At 39.4% G+C, this 18,540-nt stretch overlaps 1 protein-coding gene across 6 annotated transcripts in view; it reads left to right on the top strand.

The window, feature by feature from the left end:
- EPB41L4A (erythrocyte membrane protein band 4.1 like 4A) overlaps nucleotides 1-18,540 on the top strand; it is a 248,884-nt gene that overhangs the window by 130,270 nt on the left and 100,074 nt on the right. For all 6 annotated transcript variants that reach the window (XM_019838062.3, XM_019838060.3, XM_019838064.3 and 3 more), the window contains exons 3-5: nucleotides 2,046-2,097; nucleotides 9,436-9,514; nucleotides 17,541-17,638. In XM_019838062.3, the coding sequence (XP_019693621.2) occupies nucleotides 2,046-2,097; nucleotides 9,436-9,514; nucleotides 17,541-17,638 (229 nt within the window). The remainder of the gene's footprint in view (nucleotides 1-2,045; nucleotides 2,098-9,435; nucleotides 9,515-17,540; nucleotides 17,639-18,540) is intronic.

The raw sequence follows: 18,540 nt of genomic DNA, 5'->3' as shown, positions 1-18,540 counted from the left end.
GCATCCATAACTTTATATACTTAGAGGGAAAGGGTCTGCTCTGTGTTCAACACACAGCTTAACATTTGGATTGATTGCACTCTATTTGGATAAATCAGCGTTTCCCTAGGATCCATTATTATAACACCAAAACCATATCTCCTTAGTAGTCACTGTGAGCTCTGAAAGCAGTTAACAGATCCTGGCCTCTGTTCCAAATGCCTTTATTTAAAATTTTTTTTTTTCAACGTTTATTTTTTTGGGGACAGAGAGAGACAGAGCATGAACGGGGGAGGGGCAGAGAGAGAGGGAGACACAGAATCGGAAACAGGCTCCAGGCTCCGAGCCATCAGCCCAGAGCCCGACGCGGGGCTCGAACTCACGGACCGCGAGATCGTGACCTGGCTGAAGTCGGACGCTTAACCGACTGCGCCACCCAGGCGCCCCTCAAATGCCTTTATTTTAAAAGTGAGTGATTCTACACCTTTAAAAATTGAGAAATGATAAGGATCAGAATAATGAGAATTGTGTTACAAGTGACTACACTTACCTATATTGGTTACTTTACCTTTTAAAAACATGGAAAAACAGTAATTGCTGTATGAGTGGAAAATCGTGAAGATGATACATACAGGGGATAGACTTCAGTACTGTAATAAAATCATAATAATATGACTATGACATACATTTAGTGTGAATAATTGTTCTAGGAATAAGAGGTGAGGGGGTTGTATAAGATATTACAATTACACTGTATACTTACTGCTATTATTGTACAACAGATCAGGTACTTCTCCCCTCAGTGAAGGGGCAGGGAAAGGGGAACCTGGCAGGAAGATTCTCTTGGATCCTCCTGTGACCTGTGATTCCTGACCCAGAGGTGTCAGGAGAGTGTGAATGTTTTCACCATGGTAAACACAAAAGTGCTGGGAATAAAGTGGCTCAAGGTGAACCAGCTCCTACTCCCTGTTGTGAGAATTGCCTCTACATTGAGGAATGTGTGAAAATGGAAACTGGTCAGTTTGGCCCTTGGGACCTCCAACCCTTGACCCGCAGGGCACCGGAAGCCCTTCTGCTGTGCACTTCTATGGGAGACTCTGATGCTCCCCCCTGTGCTTTATTGCTTCTCCCTTGCTGTTCCCCCACATGGAGGGGCAGGGATAGAGGATTGTTCCTTTTTTTTCTTTTTTTAAAGTGATTTTATTTCAGAAAAGTAAGATTTAAGGAAGGCCTCTCACTAGGGCCAAAAATTCTCCTATTACTATCTAAATTTCTGTTCCTCAAAGATTAACTTGAATTCATAAACAAGTACCTTAGACTGGCTAAAGACATTTAATAAGAATTTGACCCTCAGACCTTAATAATAATCATCACTAGTATGTGCTGCATATTTAGTATGAACCAGGGACTATTCTAAAGACTTTAGGAATTCATGTATTTAATCCTCACAGCAAGCCTATGAAGAATGTTTGGAGAAGTCAAGTAACTTGTTCCAGGTTCCATGGTGATGATGAAGGAAGAGCCAGGACCAAATCCAGCTGGGTCTGCTCTGGGACTGGGACCCTCAGCCACTGTGCTGAGTTGCCTTTCCTGGATACTTGATAAGGATTTGATTTAATTTGTTTGCTTTCTTCCTAATATCTAGCCGTACTACCTATAAGGGATGGGGCCGCAAGTGAAGAGGGTGAGGGCATTTGAAGGAGAAATGGCTGTAGGGCGGTTGTGATGGGACTTTGGAAAGAGACTTGGGGAGCATTCTCTGCAACCATTGTTTTCCAGCTCATCAGCATCTTGAAATTACTGACCTTATAATCAGCATGAGAACTTAACCAAGAACCTACAACTACTGTTTCTCTTCTCTGCTCCTCTCTGAACATCAGCATCATTTTTCTTCTAGTGTTCTAGCCACAGAAAGCTCTTAAGTATATTTCTGTATATATGTAATAAGTTAAATATTTATTAAGCATTTAAATTTCATTTCAAATAACACTTGGCAAATATTCTTAAAGTGAAGGCCAATGAAAAACAACTAATGTCTATAATCACCCTTTTTTTCCCCCTCACAGTATTGGCTGGATCCTGCAAAAACCCTTGCTGAACACAAAGAACTAATCAACAGTAGGTATTTAATGTTAATTTTTTTAAGGGGTGCCTTGAAAATGATACAATGTCTGTGATTAGTTGGATGCAGAGATACGCTTTAGTGCTACAGGAATGAGTACTAGTACTCGAGTACCAGAATATGGAAATGAGTGTTGTGTGCATTGCCAGACTCTGACTCCAAACCCCGATTAAATTTTTGGTTACAAAGAAACTGACTGGATCTAAATATTGAATTTGGCTTGGGTATGCCTGTGCTTGACTTGTCAGTGATTTTTAAAATTTTCTTGTCTTAAAATTTCACATTAAAATGTAGAGAGGCATTGATTTGGAAGAAAAGGTGGACATCTGACCTTCTAAAGAGCTTGAGTTTCTTGGGTTAAGGAGTGGTTTTGTCATTCACACTCTTATTTGCTGAGGCAGTAATTAAGGACTGCCCTTATGTCCTGAAAGATTTCTATGACTGCAGAAAGGATCCATCTGTTTATAGGGACTACCTTTTAGTTTTAGCAATATGAATCTTATTAGGTAACTGAGAGTATAATTAAGGTTATACTCCATAACACAGATTTTTATTTATAAAAGTATATGCCCACGTGCACATACATGTGATCCTTAAGTATGTGAAAGGGTAGTTATATTTTAATTATCCTTTTAAAAATATGATAAAATATATAACATAAAATGTACCATGTTAACCACTTTTGAGTGGCATTAAATACATTCATTGTGCAACCATTACTACTTTCTCCAAAAATTTTCCATCATCCCAAACTGAAACTTTGTACTCATTAAACTATTTTGCTTTAATGTGAAAATTATTTCTAATAAGATGTAGTAGATTCATTGGGCCTGTATGACTCCCCATTCTGAATCTGTACTTCATGTGTTTATATAATGGCTTATTCATGGTGATAAAATTGGTCGCTTCACGGACCTGAAGGGCAGGAACAAAGCTGTGCCTCAGAAAGGAACTGGAAACTAGGAATTGCAAAACTATCAGGAACTCAGCAAGTACTATTTCTCTGAACATTAGCATCATTTTTGTTTCTCTCTGTTTATCCATGTCTATGGGGGAAGCCTCCACAGTTTCCAGGTTACAGCTGTAGCCACAGGCAGACTTGACTGGCTGTCTCTGAATGCAGGTCGCAGTTCTATGGGAGGGTACATCTGACTAGCCCAGTTTGAGTCAGGAACTCACCTCAGTCTATTTGGCCATGTCTGGGCTTCTTCAAGGTCAATACAAACATAGCTGCTAGGGGGCATTCTGGATTAGATTGGGCAATGGTTTCAGAAAAGGGGGCTTGGGGCCAGCCTGTGGGGGTGGGAAAGAACGCTCAAAATATATACCTTAGGTATCACCAAGTTCTGCCTACTCAGCCTACGCAGGAGTAAGTCGTAATTCATAAGGGGTTCATGACTTGCCATGGGTGAGAAGCTAGTTGGTAGCAGAAGTCTTCTGATTTTCAGTGCTTCTGTATTTCTAGTCCTCTTCCTGAATGAGCTGCCTACTAAAGGCCAAGAGGGGAGGGATGAAGATGCAAGGAGTGAGCTATGAATGCAGGCAACTTCCATGAGGTATCTGCATATAAATGGTGGGAGTGCCAATTTAAAAAGTGCCATCCTTCAGGAGGTAGAAATCTGTACTTCCCTCCAAAATTCAGGTATAGTAATAAATATAGTAAATCTATCTTTTTGAACCAAATACTTAAAATAAATACCAGTTTAAAAATTAGAAAAATGTCAGGAATGATTATTTTAAAACAAACTCACAGGGTCTTTATTAATAAGTTGAGATTTCTATCCAAGTGGTGAAGAAAAGTGTAAATTATTTAGGGTACACTATTAGTGTTCCTAAGTACATTTGAAGTATTTATTTCTTCACATGGTATGAAATATTCTTTTTAAATATCTAAATCTGTATAATTGCTTTTTAATCCTAAATAAATATCTTCCTATCAAAAATTTGATGCATAGTAAGAATAAAACACCGATAGTAAAGGAAGATGATGTAACTAAAGAATACATAATCTTTATATTTCATCTCATGAAATAATTTGATAATTAATGAAGGAAAATGGCTGTCATGCCTCAAGTAGATCAGTCAGAAAGAATGTCTGTAATAATGATGGAGTATTTGCTAATTACCAGGATTCTCATGGGTGAGTTTTGATTTTTCTTGATATTTCTTGATATTTCTCCTTCTCATTGAAGACTTACTATTATTAAAGGCCTTGAAATTAGTCACAAAAGGTATAGTAGAGGATTTCCATTTTCTTTTTTTTTTTTTTAATTTTTTTTTCAACGTTTATTTATTTTTGGGACAGAGAGAGACAGAGCATGAACGGGGGAGGGGCAGAGAGAGAGGGAGACACAGAATCGGAAACAGGCTCCAGGCTCTGAGCCATCAGCCCAGAGCCTGACACGGGGCTCGAACTCACGGACGGCGAGATCGTGACCTGGCTGAAGTCGGACGCTTAACCGACTGCTCCACCCAGGCGCCCCAAGGATTTCCATTTTCTGACTTCTGTATTTTTTGCTAAACTAAACAATATTAATTTACTTTACATGAATATTTCTTAAAGGTAGATTCTGTTGAAAGAGATTCAAGATAATAATAACTTAGGAGTTTTCTTCATCAGTGCCTAATATTTATAGTCAGTCGTAGAACAGGAAGCCAAAAAATATCTGATCAGATGTATCCTTGCTCCAGAGTTTCCATTTCTATAGCCTTAGATTGATCTATAAAACAGTGATGTGTGTGAAAGTATTTGCTTACTCTGAAGGCATTATAATTCTTTTCCCTGAGAGGCTATAAGGAATAGTGGCCATAAAGCACTGAACTCTAGGTATTAGCAAACTTGGTTCTCAACCTTGTGATCTTGGCCATGTTGTTTACCACTTTGGATATTTACCTGTCTTCCCTATGTTACCAGGTGGTTTTGCAAAATCACATGCTTACGAAATGTTTTTATACATTATCAAATGCAGTCAAATAGTAGTGATGCCTTATATTTAGAACACAAACCATTTTATATGCAAGTGGGAAATAGCTGATTTGAGCCAAAAGTCCTTAAAGAAAATTTGCCAAAACTGAATGTTTTTAATTGTGTATTTTTTGAACTTCTGCTTAACTGCTCATCATTAAGCACGTTTGAAGCGGCGAGGCTTGGTCAGTAGGGTGTAATCTGTCACGTTGCAGAGAATAAAAGCAACTCTGGAATCTGGACAGAGCCTTCTTCCCTTTGTGCACTGTCTCCACAGCATCTGTGCTCCTCCCGGCCCCTAGATCCCAGCCCCCCGTGGCCTGCAGGCACAGGCGGACCCATCTGCTCAGCAACACAGAGCTGACTGACAGAGATGGATCAGCAGACGGTGGACTTCCTGGTTCTTCTAAATATTTAATAATCTGTGCCTCCCTGACATCGATGTTCAGGGGTAAAGGTGTATTTGTCAGAAATATAAACATAGTGATTAAGTGATCATAGAAATTAAACATATGGAATCAACTCTAATGCTAAAAAATTATAACAAAAAATTTTTAAATTCAGTTTTTAAAAAAGCTCTAGCTTAAGGAACATCTTGTCCAGAAAGGCATAGATGAGGGGAGAGGAGCAAGGCCCTACTGTCGGTTAACTTCTGTATGCCAGGAACAGGGCTTCCACAGACACAGCACATGTGTGTCATGATAACAATAAATAATAACAAAATTTGTATATTAAAAATGCATTATGACTTTTTGACCTGTTCAGCTTAACTTCCTTTCCCCAGCCTCTAAATTTGTCCCTTTTTTTCTACTCAGTAAAAATGAAAATAGACTGGGGTTACTTTGTGTCAGTTACACACTGTCAGAGACTTGGGGTCACAATATGTAAGTGGAAATATTTTTACTGACATGTATACTTGACATCCTTTTTTGTGTGGGAGAGCTTTTGTTGAAGAAAAAAATTAGAAATTATGACCACTGATTAATATACCAGGTAAGAAATACATTTTAAAACAGATTTAATATAAGATCTAGTTACTACACTGCACAGAAGTTTTGGAAACAGTACAGGTTAGATTCAGACCCTCTGAAATAGAAATATGTCTAGTGAGAGCATAATATGATGTTTTTGGCACCCAGGGGGCTTGTGTTCTCTTTCACAATATGAATGCTGAATTATATTTTATGTTTCCCCATGTAAGTACAATTCCAGCTTTATTCCATATATATATATATTTGTGCACATTGTTTTTTTTTTTTTTTTTTTTTTGGTATTTGTGCACATTGTTCTTCTGTGTGTAGTAAATGATTGAGATGAGAAATGTCTTCTTAAATATATAAGAACACATTCTCAGGGGCGCCTGGGTGGGTTGGGTGTCTGACTCTTGATTTCAGCTCAGGTCTTGATCCCAGGGTCATGAGATTGAGCCCTGCATCAGGCTCCGTGCTAAGTGCGGAGCCTGCTTGAGATTCTGTCTCTCCCCCTCACTCTGCCCCTCCCTGCTTGCTCTCTCTCTCTCTCTCTCAAAAAAAAAATTTTTTAATAAATAAATAAAATTTAAAAACCCACATTCTTAGATTCAGAAAAGTTTACGAATGAGACAAATATTGCTTATAATCCTACCACATAGCCTCACTGATGATCTTTTTTTTTTTTTAAAGGTTAGAGATACATATGGAAAGAAAATTATTAGTTTTTCTAAGAGTGGAATTTAAATGTTCTCACACACAAATAAAAAAAAGTAAATATGTAAATATGTGAAGGACAAATGTGTTATAGGCGAATCCTTTCATAATGTTTACATATAGCAAATCATCACATTGCACATTTTAAATGTGTTGCAATTTAATTTGTCAGTTATACCTCATGAAAGCTGTGGAAAAAAAGTTCCCAGTTCTGCTTCTCAAAGTTTGCCAGTGTCTTTTCTTGTGTATTCTTCTAGGGTGGAATACATACTTTCCATAGATAATTTCTTCTTCACAAAAGGGATATTTCTGCCATCAGAAATAGATTAGTTGGGGCGCCTGGGTGGCGCAGTCAGTTAAGCGTCCGACTTCAGCCAGGTCACGATCTCGTGCTCCGAGAGTTCGAGCTCCGCGTCAGGCTCTGGGCTGATGGCTCGGAGCCTGGAGCCTGTTTCCGATTCTGTGTCTCCCTCTCTCTCTGCCCCTCCCCCGTTCATGCTCTGTCTCTCTCTCTCTGTCCCAAAAATTAAAAAAAAAAAAAAGAAATAGATTAGAAATCTTTCCCAGTCAGCACATGGAGTTCTCCCTCTGCCCATTTAAACAGTTGCAGGGTGCCATATATACTTCCTGGGGTTGACATAAACGGTCCACCTGCTGCTAAGCATTTAAGTTTGGATACTATATCCGTTTATTTGTATCAGCTTTTTACAGATGCATATTTTTGTACTTTTTGCAATAGTAATAGGTGGGTGGTTTAAAAACCATTTGTTTTATCATTAAATTTTCTTCATTATGAAGAAAAATACATGTATGTTGTAGAAAATGTGAAAATGGGAAAATTATGAATAAATAAAAACTGTGCATAACCTCACTAACCATAGATAAGAACTGGTAACATTCTGATATATTTGATCTTCTCTTTTTTTCCTGTGTTCATGAACACATAGATGTGTACCTACTTAAATACCAATAGTTGTCCTACTGTTACATAATTCTCAATCCTATTTTTTATTTTATATTTTCTTGGGTGTTTAAAAGTTCTTAGTATAATTTTTTAAAGTTTATTTATTTCTAGAAAGAGTGAGCAAGTGTGTGCATGGGGCAGGGGCAGAGAAAGGGAGAGAGAGAATCCCAGGCAGTCTCTGCACTGTCAGCGCAGAGCCTGGTGTGGGGCTTGATTCCAGGAACCACAAGATAATGGCTTGAGCTGAAATCAAGTCAGACGTTGAGCTGACTGAGCCCCCGGGGGGGCCCCATGAGTGTAATTTTTAAAACAACTTTATTGAGGTACCTTTAACATATAAAAATTATATAAATTTAAGGCGCACAGTTGAATGTTTCAATATATGAGCCGGGCACGGTGGCACCCGCCTGTAGTCCCAGCTACTCAGGAGGCTGAGGCAGGAGGATCGCTTGAGCCCAGGAGTTCTGGGCTATAGTGCGCTATGCCCATCGGGTGTCCGCACTAAGTTCGGCATCAATATGGTGACCTCCCGGGAGTGCGGGACCACCAGGTTGCCTAAGGAGGGGTGAACCAACCCAGGTCGGAAACAGAGCAGGTCAAAACTCCCGTGCTGATCAATGTATGTATATACCATAAAAAGATCATCACAATCAAGTTAAATAACTTATCTATCACCTCTGCATAATTGCGTGCATGCGTGTGTGTGTGTGTGTGTGTGTGTGTGTGTGTGTTTGCATGTTATCATTAACTGTAGACACATGCTGTTCATTAGATCCCCAGAACTCACTCATCTAGCATAACTGAAACTTTGTACCCTTTGGCCAACATCTCCTCATTTCTCCCTCCCAGATTCCCTGGCAACCACCATTTTACTCTCTGCATCTATGTATGTGACTATTTTAGATTCCATATATGAGTGAGATCAGGCAGTATTATTTTTTCTCTGTGTCTGGCTTATTTCACCTTGCATAGTGTTCTCCAGGTTCATCCATGTTGTCTCAAATGAGAAGATTTCTTTCTTTTTTATGGCTGAATAATATTCCTGTGTGTGTGTGTGTGTGTGTGTGTGTGTGTGTGTGTGTGATGTGATATATGTAGATAGTATCCATTAGTTCACTGATGGACACTTACGTTGCTTCTATATCTTAGCTATTATGATTAATGCTGCAATGAACATGGGAGAGCACATACATCCCCGAGATCCTCATTTCATTTCCTTTGGATAAATACACAGTAGTGGGATTGCTGGATCATGTTGTAATTCTTTTTTTAATTTTCTGAGGATTTACATACTGTTTCCATAATGGCTGAACCAATTTACATTCCTAGCAACAGTATACAAGGGTTCCCTTTTGTCCATATCCTCACCAACACTTTTGTCCTATTGCTAATTGCCATTCTCATAGGCGTCTGGTGATATCTCATGGTTTTGATTTGCATTTCCCTGATGATTAGTGATGTTGAGTATCTTTTCATGTGTCTGTTGGGCATTTGTATGTCTTCTTTAGAAAAATGTCTATTCTGGTCCTTTCCCCATTTTTAAATTGGTTTGTTTTTTGCTATTGACTTGTAGGGGTTCCTCATGTATTTTGGGTATTAGCCCCTTATTGAATATGCAGTTTGCAAATATTTTTGGTGAGTGTAATTTTTAATAGTTGTATGATATTACACTTCTACTTTGACTAATTTTTAATATGAAATTTAACTTTTCTTATTTTAGCTGGACCTCCATATACTTTGTATTTTGGTATTAAATTCTATGCTGAAGATCCATGTAAGCTTAAAGAAGAAATAACCAGGTATAGTATTGACTTTGCTTTTGAACAATTCATGTATGGCATATACAGAGGGCTTTATTTAATACAAACTGGGGTCAAACATTTGGATGTGTGTCTACCTTGTTTTGTAATGCATCTCCACTGAGAGTTAAATTTAAACTAGCATTGCATGAGGAAGATCAGTGTCTGATGATAGATGTGTGTGAACAATGGCATGAACCCGGGTGACATGATGATAGATTTTGCATCTGCTGTGATGGGATATTTCTGTATCATTATTGTGAAGACTGCATTTGGCCTTTGTAGTCAGTAGCCGTTTGAACTGTGTAAAAGAAGGATATTTTGATACTCAGTTTGCATATGTAAATACAAATTTGAAGAGCCAGTTATTTCTCTTTATTTGGTTATAGCTTAAATGTGAGTTGTCCAGGGCTTTTGTTTATCTCCACAGGAAATGAAAAGATAATTGCTTTCCGTATAAAGGAGAAAAACAACAACAACAACAGGGTTTCACAGTGTATTCTTTCACCTTCATCATCAAATATTTTATTTCAGTTATGGCAGAATTTCCAGTTGGTATTGATTATATTATTAAAAATAGTCCTTGCCAACATTTGAAAGTGGCTTATAAAGAGCAGGCAGTAGTGTTAGGTTTTCACTGAACTCCACTAGACTGTATGTGGTAGCAAGCAAAAGCATTTTCCCTGACTTAACTCTAAGTGGTCAGCTTTCTTAGTGAACCCGTATCACTGGCTCAAGGAAAGCTGAATGCGTTATTCAAAACCTTGGAAATTGTGTCTTTGATAACGAAGGTGGTCTGTGGTTTTGTTCCTATTCCATCCTTTCATGGTTTTCCTTAGATTCTTTTGTCTTGATTCTGGACTGCACTCAGAAGAGTGAGAAAAGAGGAGGCGAAGTGGACCTTTCCTGTGCTTCTCTGGAGTGCTGTAATTAGGCCTCGTTTTTAGAACTGTGCCAAGCTTCATTCACATCTTCCATCTCCACTTTATAAAGGACCACTTTTAAAGGAGGGCTGTCCTGTGAGGCCTTCCAGGAGCACACCTCTATGGGGGAAGGGCCGTTGTGTTGGGAAGGAATTAAGGAGAGGGGTCATATTTACATTAGAGCTTCGTGAATAATCTTTGCAGTTGAGGGATTTCTGAGTTATGGGCTCATGGGGAAACTGAGTCCAAGTGGTAAACACACACAAAGGCACACACACCCATGTTTGTAACTTATTAGGAAATTGCAAGGAAATAACATTTTATGAAAATACCAGGAAAGTCCTTCATTTTGAGGTTGTCAGTAACCTCTCTGTGCCTCACTTTCCTCAACTGTAAATTTGGAGATATACCTGTCTCATAAGGTTTTGTAAGCATGAAATGGTGTACTAAAAATAATGTAAAGCTTGTGTTAGTTGGCTGCATTTGGTCAGTAAGTGCTTGATAAATGGTAGCACTTACTATATCATTCTCTCCTCGCTCCAGCAGGTCAGTGGAGTTACATCTTGGGTGAGGGTTGGGTTCCAAAAGATACTCGATTTATTATTCATAAGGAGAGAAATGGGTGTTTTAGAATGCATTATTTTAAACCTGTTCACCTAATATTATGAACAGAAATTTCCCTTCAGAATCTACTACCAGCTCGTGAGCAGAATGTATAGATTTGTGGGTAACGTACAACCTCACGACATATTCCCTGCAATCTTCTTTTCCTCACATATTAGACCAGATCATGTAGCTAAGAACCAGATTACAGAGTTGGCTTCCAGCTAGTAGCCATGACCTAAAATAATTTATTTTTATTGCCCAGAGCATATAGTTGAGCTTAGGTAAGTTTAATATGACTCAATATGATATCACTACATACTGATTTTTAGAATGTCCTGAAGATTAAGTCATTAATTTGCATGAATAGGTTCCTTTAAATGGATAGGCATCATGGACCTTACAAAGGGAGTCAATTGCATGAGATGATTTTGGCAAAAGTGAAACTAAAACCCAAACCCCAAATCTCCCAATATATGCTATTAAAGGAAAAGTATACTTAGGTCAGCATTTGCAAGTTGAACATTTATCTTGCTTCAATTCTCTGGAAAACTCTTCTAGCCTACTGTGTATTGGCTCTTGGGTTGTTCGTAAGTTTTGACATGAAAATTAATGCTATCTAAAGTCTCTTCTCTTCATCGGCTCTTTAGATAATTTGTGTCCTCATGGTATCTGTTAAGCTTATTTTTAATCCTGATTCAAAATATCACAACAGCCTTCCACATATTCTGGATCATTTATAGCTCTGTATCCCCTGCACACTTGATAAGCATAACACACATTTTGGTTAAGAAGACAGGCTTTGGAGTTAGATAGGCTGAGGTGTGCATCCTTGCTCTGCCACTCACTAGCTGTGTAAATTTGAGAAAACTATGTAACCTTTTAAAGTCTCCGTTTTCTCATCTGCAAAAACGAATTAAAGTATTTTTTCAAAAAGACAATGAAAGGAATATATAAGATGATACACAGGCCAAGTACTGACCCTAACACAAAAATATAATGTTCCATAGATGATAGGGGTAGTTGAAGTAAAAATAATGATAAGTACTTTATGTTTTCAAATTATTGATTAAGAAATTAGGGAGGAAAAGACCAGCTTGGATTGGAGCCCTGAGATGGGTCTTCCAGCTTAAAGTCAGTCCACTAGTCACAACTTTCTGGGTATAGTTGTTCATTTAATTATGAATCCTCCTGCGTCTGCCCTCTTGCCTACATTTCTTGAATTTGTGTGTAAGGACAGAACTCACTCATTCAGCTACCATCATTTAATAACTACATGGAGCACTGTGTCCAGTGCCCTGAGTACCAAGTAGATTCAGTAGTGACCCAAGAGAGAATTTCAGTCTTGCAAAGAGGGAGGACAGAGAGACTGTCTACTGCTTTGCTGGACGACCCTATCTGTGATGTCGCTGGAAGCTTTCTGAACCTTCAAGGATCTAAGAACAGTTTCTAAAAAAAAACAATGTTCCAAATGACTCGTTCATAATGGACACTCTTTAACTTCTAAACATTGGTATTTGGGGGTGTCTAGGTGGCTCAGTCGGTTGAGCATCCGGCTTCGGCTCAGGTCATGATCTCATGGTCTGTGAGTTCGAGCCCCGTGTCGGGTTCTGTGCTGACAGCTCTGAGCCTGGAGCCTATTTCGGAATCTGTGTCTCTCTCTTTCTGCTCTTCCCCTGCTTGTGCTCTCTCTTTCTCTCTCTCGAAAATAAACATTAAAAAATTTTTTTAACATAGGTATTTGATTTTTTAATTTTGTTTTGTAACGTTTTAGAGCAGCCTTTGGAGACTGAAATTAAGCTTATTTTTTTTTAATTTTATTACTTTAATGTGGAAATTCCTATTTTTCACTTTGTGAAGATTAGTTTGTTTTAGCTTCTTTACCAGCTGAATGGCCTGCAGCTACATGTTCATGTCCAGAGTTTCTGTCCCCTCTAAGTGAGGATAAGGGTTTTCGATACAACACAGTTGAGACAAGGGTCACAGTCTGGGATGGATGCAAAAGAAATCTGTGAACCTTAAAGGATTATACAAATGTAAGGTGATATTATTGCTACTTGTTCCTGTATTGTAATCATGAGTTTTATACTTTGAGATGAAAGTGTTATTCCTGATTTTGCCACTTTTTCTTGAGAATCAATGTGTGCTTCCTCTACTATTTTTCTCCTTCTTAAGCAATACATGCCATTTTCCCCTGCAATGTTCAATATTTTGTGTATCATAAACATTTCCCTCTGTCCTTCACAGTGAAGTTTTATCTGAAATGATTCCTATCACATGCTAGGTTCCCTCTGTGTGGGAGGCAGAAAACAATCCTGCTTCCCTGTAGGTAGCTACTCTCCTCTTAGATTCTTCAGTGTCAAATTCACCTGGCACTGAAATCAGACTTCTCCCTGTCCCCAGATTGCGGTTTTCTCACCGGGTCCTAAGTCGCTGGAAGGTGTGCTTCAGGCGTGTTGGTGTAAGCATCTTGGGCCACTGAATTTCAGGGAACCTTGTGTTTGGGCTCTGGAAAGAATGGGGTGTCTCTGCCCCTTCTTGAAGCAAACCTCTGATACTTGCTAAGCTGTTAATGGTGCTCAACAGCTTGTACATCGTTGGTGTCAGCTCAGCTCTTTGCAGTGAATGTCAGATAAGCAGAAAACTGTGAAGCCAATATTTTAAGCCCTTCACTTGTGTTGTACTGGGAGTAGTGCGGTGACTGTGGACAGGGTGGAAGACCCAGCTTTTTTACCCCAGGGCTCATGATCTAGCTAGGAAGACAGTGTGTATACACCAAGATAATAATTTACATGAAAATATAACCAATACCTGCTTTAAGAAGCCTCTTCTTTGCACCAGAATGCCTGGAAAGCTTCCTTATTAAGTGGATCATCCTTAATGAGTGTTCCATTTTTCTCCAATAGGGGTAGAGTATAACCAGGGTCACAGTAGAGTTGATCATCAAAACCCTCACACTTTGGAGAATGGTGAGAAGAGCTGTTAATAGTTATACATGTATAACAGGCATAAAGAAGATCTGTCCTAGGCAAACTGGCATGCAGTTTCCCCCTAATTAAAACCACAGATAAAAAGGATTCAAGCATCCAATCATAGCCTTAAGCAGAGTAACAGAGGGAAAGACTCACCAACTCTAAATCTGTGATTTAAATAAAATATTAAATGTACACCAAGTCCCATAAAATCGACAAAATAAGTTATATGCAGTTAGTTAAAAATAGGCCCTGACATAATGATAAAATATTTGTTTAGTCTATGAAAATATGATTCTACTGTATCATGAATTTGTCTTATAAAAAACTGATATGATGCTTGCTGTGATAAAGATTAAGCAAATTCTTAATTAAAAATAGTTTACTTGTCTTTTGATTTTAGTGGATTTTTCTTTAATGCAATGACTTAAAGATCTCTGGTATCTTTAAAAGGCAGGCTGTCCAGAGAAGTTTGAACAGATGTCCTTTTTTCTTTTTCTTTGTGAATTTCTCAGAGACAGCAAAGAGTGTTCAGTTTTTTCCATTTCAGCCATCTGTCTACCTATTCATTTGTATATCTATCCATCAAGTCAACATTTATTGAGCAATTACTATGTGCCAGACCTATATACTGAGACTACAGTCACTGATGGGATATGGTCCATTTCTTTGTATCTGTTTGCTTTCTCTCAGTTTCAGTTCTTTGTGTTTTCATCCCCCTCTGTTTCTCTTTCCTTTTCTCTTTGAAGCAAACTCTTGTGGGATTAGGTTCCTCTGTTTCTGTATTTGGCAAGCGATTTGACTGTTCAGTCAGATGTTATAAAAGTCTTAATAGAACAAGACAAATATGCATCTGTGACCCATTTCCTTAAAAAAAAAAACACTTCAGGGAAAGAAATTCCAAGTTAACAATAGAGAGAGTGTAGCTAAATAAATGTTAATTTCCAACAAGCAGTAGTAATTCTAGCAAAATGTGTCTTCAGTGTATAAGCTTTTGTATTTAAGTTCTGCTAATAGTACTTTACTCTGCTTTTTTCCTCCTCAAGGGGAGGATAGATGATTATAACAAAGTGGATGTGATATCCAAGATGAGCATTCAAGGCATGGGGAGTAGTTAAGTAGGGCTAGAAGAGTAAACGCAAGTTAGGGAGTAGAGATAGTCATTGGTTAATGGCAAGAAATTTTGGCTCAAGAAGCACAAGTCTTCCGAGGATTTTTTTAAAACTGGTTGTAGTTTATTTTTCTCTTGGTGCAAGCCACCGAGGTGCAGAGTGTCAGGAAGGCTTGAGTGTGGCTTGGAGAGTAAAAAGTGGGGTTCTCTCAACTTCCTTTTTGCTGTTTTGCTGTAGAAGAACCCAACCACTTTTGCTGGCTGCAGCTTGCCTACTAGTGGGTAGCAGAGGGGAGGGAAGGGCTCTGATGAGCCCAGCACCTCCTGAAGCCTGCTGGCTGCTGGTGGCCACCCAGGACTGGGGCCCGATGTTGGCCGTTGGCCTTGTCAGGCTGGCCACCAGGTTGCCTCCTCCTGGCTTCCAGAGCCAGGTCACAAGTATTAGTGCCGTTGGAGGCCTGGGGGAGATTCTGAGCATTCTGGGGACTCCCAACACTGTAGCCATGGACTGGAGGGTGGACTTGGTGAAAAAGAAGCTTGCCTACCAGGATTTGGGTTGGTGTTGGGGAGACCCGGGTGGTGAGGCGTGGCTTCTCCAGGATGCCCTGCATTTCCCAGGAGCTGTTATTGGACATGGAACCTTGGTGGCACCGGAAATAATCGTGGGTGGCCAGGAGGGAGCCATTGGAGGGGATGACTGCTGTGCTGTCACTTGTGGGCCTGTGGAAACCAGTGCAGCCACCTCTTGTGGGCCTTGGTGCATGATCACCAGTGGCAGGGGTGCAGATGGGGACCCTAGGCCATAGAGCCCAATTGCAAAGGAGACTGAGGCAGGCCACTCCAAGACCGAGGCCTGCATGTCACAAACTCTCTTAAGGATCTGAATTTTATTCTGAAAGCAAAATGAAATTTTTTAAAGGTCTTATTTTTTCCAGGGAGTGATATGATCCTATTTTTCTGTTAAGAATTTCATCTACTTTTCGGGAAGGTTGTTTGGAAGGGAGGTAAGTGTGAATGTTGGCAGAGCACTGAAGGTTTCAGAAATCGGGTGGATAGTGACCTGGAGTGGATTCCAAAAGACAACAGATTTAGTGACTGAATGCACATGCCAGGGTTGCACATTGTTGGTAGGTTTCTCTTACTTGGATATATGGAGACTGTGGTGCTGTTTACTAAAATGGGAATTCAGGAAACACAAGGTGTTAAGAACATTATCTCTTAAGCTTGTGGATGCAATCAAACTTGGTCCAGTCTTCTAGAAATAATCAGAGTAGTATCTAACATTTGGATTCCCTCACTATGGCCTTTGGTTGTGAGCATTTGGAGAAAAGAAACTTAATACAGCTGACTTTTATAATTCATTTCCTTTGCCCTTTTCCTGCCCTTCCCAGTGACATCAAGAGTTGGCTTGCAAAGAAAGAGAAATTACAAAGGACACAGCCTGGTGCATGAGTGTGTGAATGCATGCTGCATTGTAGGTAATGGTGGCTGAGGATGGTGTTGATGGTTCATTGTATTGGTTCATGTATCTCTGGCTTCTCTCACCCTCACTCCACAGGCAGAAAGACTGGATGGGGGAGAGAAGGAGGGCAAGCCAGCCAAAGTTGCATAGCATCCTGATTAAGAGGTTCTAGAGTCGTATTGCCTGGGTTCCAGTTCTGGCTCTGCTGCTTAACTAGTTGTGACATCTTGGATGAGATACTTGACTTCATCTCTTTGTGTCTATTAGTTACTTCATTCTGCAAAATGGAGACAATAATAGTAGTGGCCCTATTTTAAAGTCTTAACATAAATTACTGTATGTAAAACACTTAGAATGAGTTACTATATTAACAGTATTTGGGGCACTGGGTGGCACTATTCTAACAGGTTCTTTTAGGCAAATGGAATGAACAAAGCCATAGATAATGGGCATGAGAATTGATGGAATTGCACCATAATGACCTTTTTATCCTGTACCCATGGTTTTAGACCCTGTAGGTAACACATCATAAAGGTTGTTCCTACCAGTAAGACCGTGTCATAGTTGTAGTGGCAGTGGCGTTAATGAGAATGGTGAGAGTAGCTTTTATGTAACTTCCACATTGACCTCATGAGGTGTAGATACTTTGCTGTCCCAGCTCTGCAGGTGCAGAGACTGGCTGTTGGAGAGGGTCAGTAGCTGCCCAGATGAATACTGGAGCTGGGAAGCAATCCATCCAGTCTCACTTGAGAGCCTACACTTTTGAGCCACTACCCTGTATTGCTTATGTGTGTTTAAATAGTTCCTGTTCACTCAACAGCCCCCTCATAAAAGCACAGAAGTGGCTTTATTTTCCTTCAAGGTGATTGGCTGTTGCTGTGATTATCAAAGACTGAAACTTCAGGTCTGGGTAGTGTAAGATATCATTAATCTCTTTTTTCCATTTCTCTTTTAGATATCAGTTTTTCTTGCAGGTGAAGCAAGATGTCCTTCAGGGCCGGCTGCCCTGCCCTGTCAACATCGCTGCTCAGCTGGGAGCATATGCCATCCAGTGTAGGTTCCACTAAAGCATATTGAGAAAAAAAATGTGAATGTTTCTTTTTAAGCAAGTTTAGGTACTAAAGTTCTTCTTATCAAGTGATATTTTCCTAAAAAAATATTTAGTCAAAATTCAAGTTTTAATCAGTGTTTTCTCAGAAGAGTTAAAAGTGAAACCAGTTACATATCCCTTGTAATAGGTCACATTGGAGTTTTAGTCACAGGAACAGCATTGATTCTTAATTAGGTGGAGTGTCTGAAAAGCCCTTCTAGTCTACATCCCACCTGAGTTTTATTGATCCCCTCAAGCTGTTTTGTCTCAGAGATCACATTGCTCCCAGGCAGCTGTTGTGAAGATTCCATGTGGTCAGATGCCAGTGACCGTTCAGGGTGTGGCACACATTTGTCACTCATTGCGCTTCAGCTCTTGGCATCAATATGGCAACCATGTGGGGGAAGCTCCACACTGCATTGTCATTTTGGAGGCTGAGGATGTTTCCACTTACAAATACTGAGTCCTTTCTAAGAATGAAGCCAGGGATGGGGGCAATGAGACAGCATTTTCCTTGCCTTTACGGCATTTCCAGTTCAGAGATGGTGTGGAAAAAAATGTCCTAGGAAAAATCGCACATAGTTGAACTGGATTGGACTTGGAAGGTGGATTAACATAGGGAGGAAAACTTTAATAAATGTAATATGATGAGCTTCTGGTTTGATTTTGCTTCTTTGTATAAACTAATATACAGCATTATGTTAAATTTCCCTGACTGCTGTTTGGGGCATATACATTTTGATTCGTATACTCTTGATGCCTTTTTCTGAGAGGATATGTTGACATCATCATTGTTTTTTGCCTCTAGCTTTTCTAATATATGCACAATAAATTCTATTTATGCCATTTTATTTCATGCAACCTG

This window comes from Felis catus, chromosome A1, assembly GCF_018350175.1.
Source record: "Felis catus isolate Fca126 chromosome A1, F.catus_Fca126_mat1.0, whole genome shotgun sequence".
Lineage (NCBI taxonomy): Eukaryota > Metazoa > Chordata > Mammalia > Carnivora > Felidae > Felis > Felis catus.
This window is presented reverse-complemented; position numbering and strand designations above follow the sequence as displayed.